Source organism: Hydractinia symbiolongicarpus, chromosome 8 (assembly GCF_029227915.1).
Source record: "Hydractinia symbiolongicarpus strain clone_291-10 chromosome 8, HSymV2.1, whole genome shotgun sequence".
NCBI lineage: Eukaryota > Metazoa > Cnidaria > Hydrozoa > Anthoathecata > Hydractiniidae > Hydractinia > Hydractinia symbiolongicarpus.
Window position 1 is genome coordinate 22,434,127 of NC_079882.1, and position 17,211 is coordinate 22,451,337.

Consider the following 17,211-nt stretch of genomic DNA (forward strand, 5'->3'; position numbering starts at 1 on the left):
AAAAATATCTTTAAGCTTAGATCGTCATTTGAATTTGAATTCTCATAACCAGCTAGCATACATGAGAATATGCACACGTACCTCTTTACAGAGTAAAATTCGTTGCACAATATCATCAACTATAGCTGAAACTATTTACAAATTTTTGATAAATCCATTGTTCCATTACTGTTATCCCCTACTTGCTGGTCTAAACATCACTTGGAAGACCAAATTCCAATTTAAACAGAATAGAGCAAAAAAGATCATCCGGACTGAGTCCTCACTCGTATGGCCAAGTATCGAAGTCCAACGTAATAAAAAGATTGTTAATAATGTGTTTAAATCGATGCACAAACTTGAACCTATACGACACTGTGAGTTTGTACGTATCTAGGACAAAATCAACAAGCGTGACAATAACTCACTACTCCGCCTACCTCGAGTTAGAACACAAGCTGGTCGAAAAACTACGAAGTACGAAGGCTCATTACTATTTAACAAGCTCGATTTGTTTCTAAGAAATGAAAGTCATTTATCAAATTTAAATCAAAATTATGGCACTGTCTCTAATTTATCTAATTTATGTAGTTACAAGTTTTTTTCTTTACGTTAATCTATTTTTCAAGCTATCCATTTTCAATTGTATCCGTTAATGTTTATTTCTTGTGTTTTTCTTATAGCAAAGCAATAGTTTATTTCAGCAATTCGTTGTTTATATATTTTTCAGGTCCTACATTGATAACAGAATTTCCTGAAGTAGTAAACCTGTATAATGATAATATTTATAATATGTGATTTTGCCAACCAGCAAAGTGTTATCCAAGAAGCACTACAGTTAGGATTACCGCAGCAGGACCCTCTTAAGTGGCCTTTGCAGAAATGATTTCCGGTTTAATTACTGTCGAAACCTAATTTCAAATTTAACAACAATAAGGTATGTATAGCTTTTAAAACGATAGAATAAAAACAGGAAACTATACCTTTGTAGATACCCCTTGCCAGCCAGGATTAATTCTCGCCTGATACCACCTTTTTCTAGAAGATCCATATTTAAAAAAGAGGTAAGGTGTCTTCGTGTTTGATGTGTCGATCAACCAAACAAGCAACTTTCCAACGTTCGCACCATAAATGTAATACCAAAATTGAAAGGTGACTTGACTTGCTGGAAATGCAGGTGAGGTGAAAAATGCTGGATGTTTCCATTTGTATGACGTTGGGGATGGAAATAGTAAAAAATTACCTTTGAAAATAACGTAAACAAAAAATAGTCATAACTTGCACTAAAGGTAAAAGGATTCTTGCATTGAAAATGACCTTTTTGTATGTTGTAGAGGATAAAAAGTTAATCAAGTCCTTTAAAATAAATATTAAAAATACCAACAGTGCATATCAACTTCTTGATAAATATATCCACTAAAACTCACTTTGAAAACTTTGTTGAACAAATTTCAAGGAGTGAAAATAGTGTGCATGAAATAAAAGCTACTGAATATGACCCCATAATTTCTAGATGGTCTCCTATATCAGCTAATGTATTTTGTTCAAAATGGCTGACAAAATACAATTTTGTGTTGAAAACGCGCAAAATAACGCCGATAATGTAAATGGGCAAACCTATGTTTTCTTTCAAGCTAATGACTAATTCTATGTAATGGCGCTTTTGATCAAAAACATGTTAAAAGAATATGACCTACAATAATATACATGGTGTGACACATGGACAACATACACTTACTGTAGTCTCTATATTGGTAAGAAATTTTGAGGTTAAACTTGTTAATTGTTGTGAGACGTGTCGTAGTAGATCCGTATTGCCAATAAATAATAATAGCCATCTTTTCATCTAATCCACTGAGCTTGTTTTTCTTCACATATTTCCTAAGCATAGTGGATATATCTGGGGAGAAGACCTTCTCATTTACTTTGCTTGTTTCTAATGGCCAGTGAATAGGAACGATATCTTCCAAGTGCATTCCCAATTCGCTGATAGGTATATTCAAACAGGTTTTATTACTAAGAATGGCAATATGTAGATACTCAGTACGATCAGATGAATCTTTGGCTATGTATGTCAAATACGCACTTTCAATATAACTATTTGCTTCCAGGTCTTTCAATGTGAAGTAGAAGGTTGTGAACCTACGTGTTGGTTCATCAAACAGAGCTAGTATTTCAGTATTGTCTTCCAAATAAGGTGACATGATGCAAACGCCATTTGTGTCGATATAAGACATTTCTGAAGGAACCAAAGTTTTCAGCAATAATGATCCATAAGCTAAAAAATAATAAAGTGTACTGAACGGCATGTCTATAAAGCATTTTTCATGCACAGAACATTAATTTGTCGCCCCCCACCCGTACTCCCCAACCCTAAAGTACTTCACAATTAATTTTAGACTAGATAAAAAAACGTCATAGTACAACTTATACAGTTAATGTAACATTGAAACAAACAGAACTACCTTTCTCCAAAAAAAATTAGCAAGCATTGAAAGGTTTTTCCAGTGTTTAGGTTTCCCTTTTTCTAATATAAACTAAACTTTCAAGCAGCCAAAGATAATGCAGGGATTGACAAAAGCATTTTTTCTTGTATACGTATCTGTACACATTTTATTTATTGAACGTTTATTGCTAACACTGCACAAAAATACGAGGATGTAAATGTTTCTTAAAGTCGTTTATTCTGTGTTGTCACCACAATGTTTTTGGTCAAGAAAAATTGTGTGAGATGCCATTATAATTAAGCCATTATAATGTGCATATTAAACTATGACGTATTTTTTGAAAGAAAAAAATGTAAGTCGACGTATTTAAAAAAAATTCTCTGTAGATATACATGTGTTTGTACAGCACAACACACTATTTCACACCAATAACAACAACAACAATAACAACAACAAACATTTCCCACCTTGACAGACAAATTGGTTGTGATCTTCACAATTTGCCGACTTCCAATCCATATCATCATCATCAGTTTGGTAATACGCGCATTTATCACTGCCACCTTCAAATCTGTTATAATTGTAACTAGACGAATCTGTCCACTTTCTCTTACGTAATCCTAGCCAGATTTTTTCCGATTCCAGCGAATACTTGCCTGGGGTGTTGAATACAGAGACCATCTCTGCGTTGCTATGAACGCTGGCCAGATTTCCACCAGATGCTAAACAACGCATTTCACTTTCATAATGATCAACCTTTTCTGTGCCAAGATAGAACGACTTTTTGGATAGGACTTGAGCTAAAACAGAGAGGAGTTAAGTCAAATAAGCAAATAATGCTGATCTTTGATAGTGAATCAGAATAGATTGCTTCCTCTACTTCCTAATACTTGCATCTTATTCGTGTTTCAGAAGGCCGTTAAAACAGTTTGTACCCCATAAATTTACATTTCTGACACCTATGTTTTCGTGGCATGTTTTTATATGGTATTGGAATATATGGAATACCTGCAGCCAAAAACAAATCTATGTCATAGCAGGGACCAGCACTTTGACTAGGGCATGCTCCTGTGATGCGGTAACCATCCCTTTCACTGTTTTGATAAGTCTCTTCAGAAAACGTAATCGCATCTAGAGTATAACAATAAAAGTATAGAAGCTACATGAACAAGTAAAACTTTAAGTGGACATCCAGCTAGAAAGTCTCCAGAAGAAATATCACAAACAACCACTTGAATTTTCTTTATAAGCTATACCTTTTTTTGTTATTATTATAGCTGGCAAAAAAAATTTATGCTACATTGTTATTTCATGTAATTCGCATTATCAATCATTCACCACCTAAACCCCTTGAAATGCATTTTTTGTTCTTCAATTTGAAAACAGATGGAAGAAATAAATAAAAAATATATATAAAAAGCACACACTGTGTTTTGTTTTGACAACACTCGATGTCCTTGCTCATTCAACATGTTTAGCAAGTTAGCAATAACTGCTAAATAATTTTAGATACTTTAATAGGAGAAACATTCGTGCATGAAAACTTTCTGGAGAACATATATTAATGAAATTTTTGGGATAAACTTTTACGGATTTACAAATTAAAGGTATTCGTAAAAAAACAAACTTTTGTGGCGTCTGAAATGTTTTTGCAAGATAAACTTTCTCAATTCCTTATTTATAAGGTTTTTAGATTTCTTGCTGAGCAAAAAAGTCTTTATCAAACAAATGTCGTACAGAAAATGGACAATTTCTTCGTGTTTACCATATGGTGATAAACAAGCAATGCAACAACTTTCTTTTTGTGTTCTCACAGATAAAGTGGCCACTGTTGTTATTGATAGAAAAGGAGGAAAAGTCATTTCCAAACACTTTTGCTATTGGGTTAATTTTTTAGGATACATACGCTTTTTTCCTCGATTTTTTCTAATTCTATGTAGCTGCATTATAATTGTGGGTTTTGAAAGAAATTTAGCAAATTAAAAGGAAAACATTTTACACCAGACTTTAAATTTTAGTGGATTTGCTTTTGTAAATCGAATATTTGGAAAGTTTGTACTCAATAACTTTTCATGAATGAGCAAATGATCGCGAAAATTGTAGAAGTTTCTCTTCCAAAAGTATATAATTAAATTTTTTACTATATCAGTTATTGCTGGCATTGTAATATGCTGTAACTTCTTTAATAAACGCTGTGGAGTTTTATATATTGTGAAACCGAAAAACAAATCGAAAGTTACAGAATTTAATGTTTAATCTTTTTCATCTTGTATCATCTTATATTTTGGCAAAGCTTAAATCTTATATTTATTTAAATGCCCAATAATTATAACAATAGAAATCATCAACAATATTTGTAAGCTAAATATGGAATTAAAATTTTTTTTGTACTAAATACTTTGTTGTTAATCTTGAGCTCTACAACAAGATTTGCTTTAGCTTTCCATTTTCCTAATTGATCATTATTATTTTAATGATAATGCAATACCACGAATCCTGATGGTTGCAATGTTAAAAAAGTACCGGCTGCACACCAAACATTGGCTTTTTTGTTAACTTCAATGGAAATATATATTATTAGAAAGAAAAATAGAGAAGGTTTACCGTTAATCACTCTCCATTGCACGAATATAGAGTTATTTCCACAAACAACATAGTCATTTGTAATCTTAAAATCACTGCATTTTCGATTCATTTCTAACACCCATCTGTCTTGATTCTTTCGATACACATATCCATCCTTCTTTAAACACCAAATAAAATCTTCATACACCAGAATAGTCAAGCAAATTGTCTTATCAAATGTATCAAGCGTAGAACTCCATGCACCATTGTATGAAGTTACTTCCATTTTTTCATCATTATTAACATGAAAGAAATAATTCTTTCCATTGCTATACTGAATATATTTTTTTTTTGCATTATCCAAATTTTCTTCTTCAGGGCAGGCTGCATCCGAATTTTCTTGACAACTAAGAAATTCTACATAAAAAGTAATGTAATCAAAAATATATAAGAAAAAATACTGTATATCATTATAAATCAATTAAAGACTACTATCAACTTATATTAACTGGATCACTGTGAACAGTTATTAAAAAGTTTGAATTCTAAAATTCAAAATTGTCGGATAGCATAAGAACATGCTTAAAGGAAATTTTACTGTGTAAAGTTAATTGCAACAAGGCTCCGTGTTTTACCACGTATCTTTTTGCATAGAGTTACACAGTTGTAAGAAGGTAGTAAAGGCATGAATAGACAGGAAAATTTTGTAGATTAATTTTCGAAAAATATTATTTGTCAGAATTTTGTTGAAAAAAATACAGGCACAAATTTTAGACCAATAATTATTCAATTCTTAAATTAATTTAATATTTTTGTTTACATACACAATATAATATAAAGAACAATCTGAATTTTATTTATCATAACATCAGGCATGAGCGACAACAAAGAAGATACAATTTTGTGCTCCTTAATCTTTTCAAGCAATCTTATTCTTTTACATGAAAAAAAAGTTAGAAAAAAAGAACTGTATAGGTGAAAGATTGGCTCCATCACAAAAATGAAAGAGCATATAATGCAATTCTAAACGAATTAAAATTGGTGGATTTTGATACGATCTAAACGTACCTGGTAATAAAAAATTATCTGACATAATTTCTAGTCGCTTTTTCACTACTATTTACTCTCTTTTAGGTGCATAAAAACATTTAAAATGAATGAAATGCTGGGCGTGAGTTTCAAAAGAAAGTGAGCAGCTGGCGGTTTTCTTTAAAATAACATTGCTGTGACAAAAAGTTGATCTAATAAAATCAAACCAGTTTGATTTAATTAGATCAATTTTCGAATATTTTTTTTAAAGATATATACACAACAATTATGGATCAATTTTATTCCAATATTTTATTTTGAAAATTGATCTGCAAAATTGCTTCGTCTATTCGGGCATTAATAATTTAAAGAATAAAAAATGTTCCATAAGTGCTCAAACATTTAACGTACAAGTAAATGCAGTGTGTCGACATGGTTTTTCCTTAAAAAAATATAGGCACACATTGAATAAATATCCCCGCCATAGTTGTTAAAGGTCTTTTAAATTTGGGGACCTTTTTATACTCAAAAATGAGATATCATTGTTCATCTCACGATAAAAAGACTTCACTCAGAAGTGAAAGTGAATCACTCACTTACGGTTTTAAAAAGTATATATTCACAATTAACAACACACAAAACAACTTTTAAGATTAACAGTCTAGCAAACCTGAAATGGAGAATTTGTAGATTTTTTCATCCATCCCGATAAATCCAATGTGCACTTCATCATATAACAATGCAAAGTCCACTGCTTTTTGAGAGTGTTGTAAACTTGTCCACGTTTGGTTAAGCCAAATATAAATCACTTTCTCATCAGATTCCAAGCAAAATAAATGCTTTAAGAAGTATTCCAACTTTGAACAATTTTTTTCGGAATGATAAATCCATCTGTTTACATAACGAGTTCTTGTTTTAGCTGGTTTCATAGCATGTCTTTTTATGATATTGTTTTTGTCAAGACAATACCAGTCCTCCTCATCATTATTTACAACCACCTTTTGGCAGTCCCTGCCTGGATAGCCAAATTGGTTAATACCAGAGAGACCTATTTGAAGAAAAAAGATGTTATTATAATAAAATGGGCATTTGTTTGATGACAGGTGTATAACAGGAAAATAAGTAACAAAGTGTCACAAACTTGATGTAATTAAAAACAAAAAACAAAACAACAAAAAAACAATGCATTGACTACAACCTTTATGCATATGGAATTGTATGAAAATCAATGCGGTATATTAGAAATTTTATACTCAACATTAGTATGTACTTAATAAAGATAAGAAGTGCTTAGAGTTTTAAAAGATTAGTTTAATTTCCTGGTCTGGTTTGAAACATAAACAATGCAGGTATAAAAATACTAATATTTACCTATAATGATCTAGGATGATATTCAGGCCATACAAAATAGTAATATCCCCATCACATTCAGTATTAGAGATAAATTGAAAATAATTATGCATTATTTTTTGCCTAAACACTAAAACAATTGGCAAAATTCTCTTATAATCCTACTATTTAGGTTACAAAAACTCATCACAGTGATATTTGTCCTTTTGTAAACTGTGCCATTCTTTATTGAAACCGATAATTTCGGTATAATACTAAGTATACTCATTTTTTTCACTTTATAAATTTAATTGAATTGTGACTGGGTGTTCACAAAGTATTCTACAAATCAACTTGATCTACAAACCAACCACCCAACGCACATGCTACAGGGAAAAGATGGACATTTAAGCAAGGCAACAAACCAGACATGATATCATATTATTTAATGCGTACTTAATAATGCTACATAATATGTTGAGTAACTGATAATTCTTTTTGTGAATTGCTTCAAGATCTTAAAAACTTTGCTGTATAAATTTAAAATCTTAATATCTTTAATATCTTAATTAAAAAAGAAATGGAATCAATTAGATATATGATGCATTTCACACATAACATTTTTCGTTTACACTTTATAAACTATCAAACTGAGAGATATTCTTATTCAACAAGACAAATTCTACAATCAAGGTACATCTGAAAAAAAATCTCACCTTTTCTTTGAAATATTGTTGTCTGCTCTTCACTCTTGAAAAAGTTTCCCCAAAGCTTTAAATCTCTTAACCCAAAACCAGACACATAAGAAAAGAGGTGATCATAGAACCTTCCTATGTTAATGTAATAATGAGAAGCAACATCCGTGTTGGTCCCATCAACACATGCACTTGTATATACCTCCTTTCCATCAATGTATAAAAATAATTTGTTTTTAATTTTTGACCATGAAAACGAATAGGTGTTCCATGACGATATATCATTAATAAACGAAGTAGGATACACAGCTTCACAAATCTTTAATGATGTCTGAACTGCTACAATAAAAGATGAATGAAGATCTGAATATGAAATTTGAAATCCTGTTCCAAAACTTTTTCCATTTGATCTTTGCAAACCATTGGATATGATTGCACGCTCGTTTGATTGTGGTTCATCTGAAATGCAATGCAAAATGATAATCAAACCGATACAGGTTAATATACATGTACAACTGACGGTGCAAAGTATACTTTTGTAACGAAAACATCTCTAACCTTGAGTTTTGTATTTTAAATAAATTCCATCTCCTGTGACCAAGCAGATGTAAGAATTTTGTTGAACCACAAATGCATCACAGTGTCTTTCATCAAACATTAAAACCCATGTTAAAATTCCATTATGTACTCCACTAACATATATATATCCATCTCTCAAACAATAAATTTGATTAGATTCTCTTACAAAGTCAGAACACGGTCCATTTAAAAACAATGTTGCTTTGCCTTTAGTATGTGTATATATATTACCATCAGCATGAAGTGCGTACAGTAGTTCACTGGATTCATCATAATGGACCTTTTCAATCGAATTATCTGTTTGAGCAACGTACCCTTTAAAGGTCCAGTCAGTCCCTGAAAACAAAATAGCAAAGATAATTAGTACAATAGCAGCAATAAGCAGGAAGGCAACCAAACTAAACAAAAAAAATGAATAAAAAGCACTAACAATCAATCCTTCCAACGTAGCCAGAAACATCTTCAATATAAATAATATATTTATTTCCCACATAAATATCTTTTGAGCTAATTGCAGCTGGCGCGGTGAAAAGAACATCGGTATTATCAGCATAACTGATGCTCTGAGATTCTATGCAAATGCTGGAATCAGAAGGAAGATTTGGCACAAATATGCAATCTTTGATCGATGCTGTTAAGTCATGGTAAACAGTCCAATCTTGAACGATGCCAATTGAATCTATTTGAATGGTATAAACCTTTTTCTGGTTAGACACCCAACTTGTAATTTTTCCTGTTGAACGTTCTTTAATGTTAGATATTCCAATTTGGTGACTTCCCACCTTGTGCACAGCACTAAAACCTAACATAAAACCAATGAAAAAAAATTCAATTTAAAACGCACAAAAATACCAACTAAATATCGACTCTCTATATTAGTCAGTGACAATTGATAATATCATTATATGATACACATTCTGCTCCTGATGCAGTGAATATAACTTCAACAAGTCCTTTTAATAGTAGAACAACCTAATAACACTTGTACTGATTGGGTAAAATCAGAGAAAGTAAGAAAGATCTAGTTCTAAATGAAGATTGTTTAAAGACTTTTTTGAGCGGATCCAGCCATGTAGGGTACCTTTACCAGTGGTAATAGCTTACTCACATCTATTCAATTTTTTCTATCCATCCACGCAAACTTTGTCCTTGCAAAAGCAAAATCTATTTTTTTTACTTTAAAAGACTTGGCTGGTCAAGTTTATCATTCTGCTTGTAATTTGAAAGTGTTGTTTTTTTAATTCTTTTTTTTGCAAATTTTAAAAAAGCAAAAGGTCTATCATATTATGAAACTAGTCAACCAAATAAACACAGATGTTACTTTCAATGAAACAAAAAACAAAGCAAGAAAAGAAAAATTAAACTTTTTCAAGTAACTCTTCGTACACATTTTTTTTTTCACTGAAAATAAGAGAAATATCAGCATAACAATAAAGAACTATGGAAAATAAAATGGATATACAAACTAGAAATAACTAGCATAGTCTGTAGTTAGCTCATGAAGTTTTTGTTCAATTTACTGGAAAATGGTTGGTACTAAATACCGAAAAATAATAAAATGTAAGGCAGCGTGCTTTTGATAGCATTATTTGGTATTTGCACAGTTATCCAATTGGGTTTAACACTGTGAATCCAATTGATTTAACATTGTGAAGGTAAATGTTTGAACGCAATAAAAATCATACAGACAAATAAAGATAAACAAAGTAACCTAATGTTTAAAATAACAAAAAAAAATTTTTAACGAATTTAATTTCATGCATTCTTCGCTGATACTTATCTATATATTGATGCTACCGTTTATGCAGAAATGAAAGAGTTATAATGATATTAATGATGGCAGAAACCATTGAGAAATTATTACTTCAATTTACGGTTCATGACACCTACCACAAGTGCAAAACTAACCAACAGTGCGAAAATGAGAGTAGTACTCGATTTCATCTGCATGAAGTCGTGGTTGAAAAAAAATAATAATTAATTTTTAGTTTTCGATTTCCCCGAATTTTTCCGTAATATTCAAAAGTAAATAATTTTATTTAAAAAAATTCCAAATTTTTTTAATGGTGGCCAGCTCGTGATTCCAGTTTTTTTAATTTTTTAATGAGGGGGATGGGTGATGAAGGGAGATGGGTGGTTATAAAAACTTAGTGTTATGTAATTAAAGAACAGTCCCATTCCCGATGCATTTTTTTAGTTCGACTCCTTTTAGCTCCGTTTTGTTATTCTACAAACAATTGGGAGGATAGACAGGAATGCCATAGCCTCCTCTATGAAACTGTCTTTAGAATGTGCTACAATTAATAACTACGTGGACAAGATAAATGTTAGAAAATAATCTTATAAATTATTTTGATCGTCAGTGCAAGGTCCATTCAATAAACTCATTGAAAGATTAATTCTTCTTCGAATTTTATAATGACGAGTCCTTTATTACTTTTCATAAACTTTTGATTTCCTAACAAAATGGATTTTTCCACTAACCAAAACAACCTCTTTAATATGCTAACTATGTTCATCTGGGGATGACAGGAAAAGGCGTTAAATTCTTAGTGAAAAAAAACCTTTATCGTTAAAGCTATACATTACATTAGCCTGATACAAATGAAGGGGTACAGTATTCTATTTTATACGAAGAAAATTTTATAGACACCATTCTTATGCAAAATCTGTTTTGAAGTGGGTAACTAAGCCAAACCTGGGATTAAAATAAATTAATTTAATACCCTTTAGTGGAGCCACTTGTGTGCTTTCAAACTTATGGTAATAAACTCCACTTTTCCCCTTCATCTTTTACCACGCCAAGGGTTATTCATTGAAAAAAACAAAAACAACAACAACAGGAAAAATAAACTACTCTGAATAATTTTTTTTATTTACATGGTTACCATTTGAAAATCAAATATTGCTTTTGTTGTTCATCTACCTAAGCGAATTTATCAAGTTCTAACAGTAAGAAAAATATTGAATCCTTCTCATCTTTATTTTTCTATTTTTTTAAAGGCTTGTCCACATTATTTGTTTTTTTTTAGATTAGTAAATTTTCCAATGAGCAGTCCCTCTTAAATGTGTTCCCATGAAACAAAATTATAAAAAAGCTTTATCAGAAAGACCTTGTAATACTTTTCAATTTAATAACTTTATTTGAAAATAAAATAATAGCAAAAAAAAAAAAATGAACAAAAATCAGCCAACAGACAACTTTTATTTCAAAAGAAAACTCAGTGCATAAACGTAGAAAAAACAAGGTCAAAGGTTTTTTATGCTTTGTTTAAAGATTAATAGAAATGGTATTTTTAGGTATAGGAAGAAGTAGTATATCTGTTGAATTTTAAATATTAGTTTCACTTGAAGTAATACTCGTTCTGAACTCTTACTTTATTGGGATCATTATTCCACGAAAGAAAAAAAGTTAAGTTTTGGAGCAATCTTACAACAGAATAACATTAGATCCATGCAAGTGTCACAATTAAGGATGCTGCATAACTAACAGTCAGTATATAAAACGACAACGCATACCTTTTGATAAAGGTATCCTTAACACAACTCTTTTAGAACCTGCATAAACAATGAAATTGCTGCCAACATCAAAACTTTTGCAATCAATATTTTTGACTGCAAGTTGCCATTGCTGAGTGTCATCATTCAACAGATATATATCTTTGCCACTAAGACACCACAAATCGCCTATTCTTGATACTTTGATATAAGAGCATACTTTTCCCAACTTTTCCCAACTTCCTACAAGTACAGTTTCACCTATTGCATGCCTGTAAACAAATTGATCATTGGCATCGATGACATAAAGGGTTCTTCTGCTCTCTGATACATCAATCTGAGAAACAACTTTCAGAGCCGCTGCTACAAAACAAGCACCTAAATGACAAAAGTATTTTTAAGAATTAAGAATATGATATAATTCCATTCTTCTTTTTTTATTTTTTACAGTCATTACAAAAGTGTTGCACATCAATGTTCAAAACTGTAGTTGCAAACATATTTTTGAGAAATGGCTAACAAAGATTATGTATTTTTAGTTCACAATCACCAAAGCTGGTGTTTGAAAATATCTATATGAACAAATAAACTTATACCTGCAGAAAGACAATGGTAGAAGACGTTATCAGTTCCATGGCAAATTGTATATTGAAGAGCTATATAAAAATCAGAACATTGTAAACCGTTTGGAGTTAGATCTTCTGCAGTAGAGACATTTCGAATTGTTTTAGTATGTGCGTCTCTAACGTCATAGATTTTATTAACAGACACCACTTTAACAGCATTCCTTTTGCAGAGAAGCCTTTTAACCAAATATGTATAACTGCCTTCAATGCCAGTAGTACCAACCGGGTGGCTATAGAAGAGTGTATATGGTGATCCATAATATAATATCACCATAGTTGATTCATCGTTAGTTAAGAAAACTTTGTCCACCCAAGCAGCATTTGTAATGTATATACTCTCAGAAGCTAAATAATACAATAAAAATAAATAAATCAATGTACAGATAATTAACCATAAAATAAAGCTCAAATTATCTAAAATTAGAAACTCCTCTTCTCTGAAAACCCTGTTAGTTCCTTCAGTGTGGACTAACTCACCAAAACATATGGAAATAGTTTCAAAGTAAAGGCCATGTGTGAAAAAAGAATGTAAATATCAAATAGATCATGTGAAAGTTGTAAAAATTTCAATTTCGTTTGGATTCTCTGCTTTAATGATATTTTAGTTAAATTTTTATAAAAACAATCTATATCTTATTATAGTAAACTAGTCGTCAGTCTGTGGAAAATCTTCCAGAGGCTCACCCGGCACACATATTTCAGTTCTCACATTCTTATACATCTCCCAAACATAGGTAATTTGTGCATCTGTAGCATTTGGCTACCATTATTAACAAAACATGGCTATCATTGGAGAGATTACCATTTTACTTAATTAACGTGCTTTTGAACTTAGCGTTGATGGTAATTTTTATAGGCGTTAATTTCAACTAAAAAAATCAGTAAGACACCATAACCTAAGGGTAGTGGTAAGAGATTTGTTGTTGCCCAAATGATTACTGAAGATACTGATAACGAAAGAGAAAGACCCATTTTATTCTTAATGAATGCAAAAAAAACATGTATTCTAACAATTTCCTAAAAATTATTTCCTAATGTTAACTATTTCCACATAAATTTTTACAAGGATTTCACTGAAGAAATATCAACACTTAATCCATTGTTTAATGTTTAATGTGTTGGTTGACAAATTGCAAAAAATATAATTTTATAAGACATTTTTATTGGTTCGTCTAGACTGCCCAAAAATAAATTTTTAAACGCTTACCAAACCTGGGCAAAATTTTTTGGAGTAACTTAAAAGATAAGCAATTCAAACAACTGTTTTAAACTTTTATACTGTAAAAGAAGTAAAATAAATTATTATAACGTAACTCAGGTTATCTTTGAAACTAAAACGAATGAAATGATGCAAATAGAAATACTAATCAACAGCGATAAATGTGTGCTGTTAAATCCTTATTAAGTGTTGGTCAGAAGACTTTCTTTTTTAATAATTAAGGGTTTTTTTTTTGTTTCTTTGCAGATAAAACTTTCGCAGCTGGGATAATTTTTATTATTTTTAAAACTTTTAGGCTTGTGAAAATAAATTTTTAAGGAAATAAACTTTTGTGATTTAAGCTAAAACCAGAAAAATTCACAAAACTTTTTTCGGCAAACTCTTCTTTCATTAAAGTTCTAGCCGCAATTAAATTTGACAAACTGCATTAATTTAATTGAAATAAGAGCTTCCACTTATTTCTAAAGCATTTATTTTCTGAGTGCTAAATTTGCTATAACAAGATTTATACAATAACAAGATTTGTATAATCAAGGCAATAAAGGCAACAAAATAACAAGTAAAAGATGAAAATTCTATATAATTTAGCCTCTTCAGTTCAACAGTAATGGTACTTTTATTACTGAGAGTTCTGCAAAAGTGCATTTAAATCTCCCATTTGAGCTACAGAAGCTGTGCAAGCACAACAGCCGCTCAACTAGACAACTGCCAAGACAATCAATCCTATTCTCGTATTGAACGGTAAGCGGAAATGATTGATTCACACTTTTTATAGTCTCTGGCATGACTCAGCCAGAGTTTGAACCTAATACCTTCTGCACTGGAGCGGAACGCTCCACCACAAAGCCACCAGTCAGGTTAGAACGTTTACAAAAAATTTTTCTTATAACTTTAAGAAAAATGAAAAAATACAGCTCAACTGGAAAACCAATCAATACTTATGAAATAATTTAAAAACAAAAGCATTTTAAACTTGATAGTTCTCCTTAGCCCTGGCTTTGGTAGAAATGCTGTTTGGGAGGAATTAATTATGCTTATTGGTTGTAAAACGACTAAATACAAACTCATTCCATGTAGAAATAGGGGGATCATAAATGACATTACATATATATTTTGCTTAATTCTCCCTAAATTTTAATTTCTTGTGTATTACTAACGCTATGACCACGATTCTTGGTAGACTTGTTGACTATGTAGTAGTTTTACTCCAGAATAAAAAAATAAATTTATCGACATTATATCAGCAACAAAGTTTCTTATTTTAGACAATTCTTTTGAGAAATGAGAAATATTAATTCTCATGTCATTAAACTTGGAAAACCTACACAATACAACATTTAAGACGATCCAGGTAAAGAAAATAATGACGTCATTTCGGTGAATTGGCATTTTTGGTAAATCTGGTTTTAAGCCACATGGTGTGTTATTTTTACTTTAGTTTCTAAACCACATGGGTAGGGTATGGCCAAAGTTATCAATTAAAATTGGTATTATCGTTGTCTACTTCTTGTTTTGTTACCTGTAGTAAAAAAATGAGTTAACCACAATAACTCAAAGTTTATCAACAACTTCGTCTTTTTTAAAATCTTTTTCAAAATCTCTAAAATTTCTAAAATCTTTTCCACTGAGTAATTAACAGTATAGCTTGACGTTTTCCAAGTTTTTTTTTAATAGTTTTTCTTTTAAAAAGCTCTTTTGTCATGTAACTTTGTTGTGTGCATGAAACCATGCAGTGAATTTGGAGGCAAATGTTCAACTTTTGTTAAAAAGAAAAGTCTCACCACATTTTTTGGTGCTATAATAAATCATTTTCACTTGAGGCTTTAAGAATAAGCTAGGCGTATTGTTTTCTATTGGTAAGCTTTGACGCACAAATTTGTTGTGTTTGAATAAAAATTGGGGCTTTAATTGCAGATTGCAGTTCTGATAAAAGCTTGAAATCCTTAAAAACTCTGCTCTGTAACTAGGTAGTTGAACTAACAAACAACCAATGTCCTTTCTTTCAATAATCAATGATACATGGACTTGCCTTAATACTTGCCTTACAAGTTGTCACTACCCACACTAGTGTTACAGAGTAAAATAATAAAAATGTGAAGAAAATCTCAATTCTTCTCATTGGCCATGAAAAAAAAAACTACATCCTTTACGCGTTTAGGCAGCAATGCAGATATTGCTTTCTATTTACTATTATTTTTTCTCTTAAAACATGTTTCATCACTGTTTATATAGTAGTTTTTAGCACTTAGCAGGCTGTTTCTATATAACGTAGGTGATACAATTACGTAAGAATAGTTTTAAGTGAAGTGATTACTCCTTGAATCGTAAATATACATGCATATTACTCACAATCACAGACAACAACATCCAGCTTCATTTGAAAAACTTCTCCACGAAAGGTTAGAGGTAGAACACGCAAATATCTGGCATAAACAGGAAATGGAAGACTAAGATATTCAATAAAGTATTCCTTTTTCTGGAACATCTAAATATAACATAATTTGAAGTAAAAATAATACACATTAAACCATTTCCTATAATAATATGGTGTGTCAATGTGTTTGTGACAGGCGATTTCGACATGTGTTCATTTTCCTCTAATGTCGCCATAAAGCTTCTGTCTCAAATGATAAATTTACAAACTAATAAAGTTAAAATAATTAATTGAAATAATTAATTAATGGAGCTATTACAATACCCTTAAAACTTTAAGACCAAATAACTTGGAAACAAGGTGGTGACACAGTAATTTTTAACGCGTGGGTAACTAGGGAAAACCTGGGACCAAATTGGTAAGTTTCTCAAACCGAATCCGTTTTAGAATAAACAGATTGATGAAGTCATTAAAAAACATTTAAACCTCAATATCTCTGCAACCATTCGTCAAAATTACATGATACTATACATTTTCTTAATCAGCATTTTAAGATCTATATGATGAGGGAAACAGATATACAAATTTCTAAAAAAAATTTTTGTATTTGGCAGATAAACAAATATCTGAATAAAACGTTTTGTATGCATTGATGAGTCCTTCCAGAAGTCATTAAAATTCAAGTGATAGTTTTCTTTTCATTTTTCTCCTGCCTAAGTAGATTTTTCCACGGGCCTTATTGACTAGTTTGATATAAAAAAACAAACAGAACAGAACGATGAGGGTGTATGCCTCCCAGGGTGTGATACAATTGGAGAAAATTTTATTGACTAGTTCGGAGATATATTACTGCTATACATTTTAGGAGGAA

The 17,211-nt window shown here is 31.0% G+C and overlaps 1 protein-coding gene across 1 annotated transcript in view; it reads right to left on the reverse strand.

Moving 5' to 3' along the window:
* Positions 1-17,211, reverse strand: part of LOC130655868 (uncharacterized) — a 60,732-nt gene that overhangs the window by 25,317 nt on the left and 18,204 nt on the right. Inside the window, exons 10-21 of the mRNA XM_057458683.1 lie at positions 16,316-16,451; positions 12,718-13,092; positions 12,143-12,499; positions 9,054-9,425; positions 8,603-8,959; positions 8,066-8,503; positions 6,691-7,068; positions 5,031-5,408; positions 3,435-3,557; positions 2,894-3,226; positions 1,718-2,257; positions 963-1,222 (exon numbers count right to left, since the gene is read on the reverse strand). Coding sequence (XP_057314666.1) covers positions 963-1,222; positions 1,718-2,257; positions 2,894-3,226; positions 3,435-3,557; positions 5,031-5,408; positions 6,691-7,068; positions 8,066-8,503; positions 8,603-8,959; positions 9,054-9,425; positions 12,143-12,499; positions 12,718-13,092; positions 16,316-16,451 — 4,047 coding nt within the window. The remainder of the gene's footprint in view (positions 1-962; positions 1,223-1,717; positions 2,258-2,893; positions 3,227-3,434; positions 3,558-5,030; positions 5,409-6,690; positions 7,069-8,065; positions 8,504-8,602; positions 8,960-9,053; positions 9,426-12,142; positions 12,500-12,717; positions 13,093-16,315; positions 16,452-17,211) is intronic.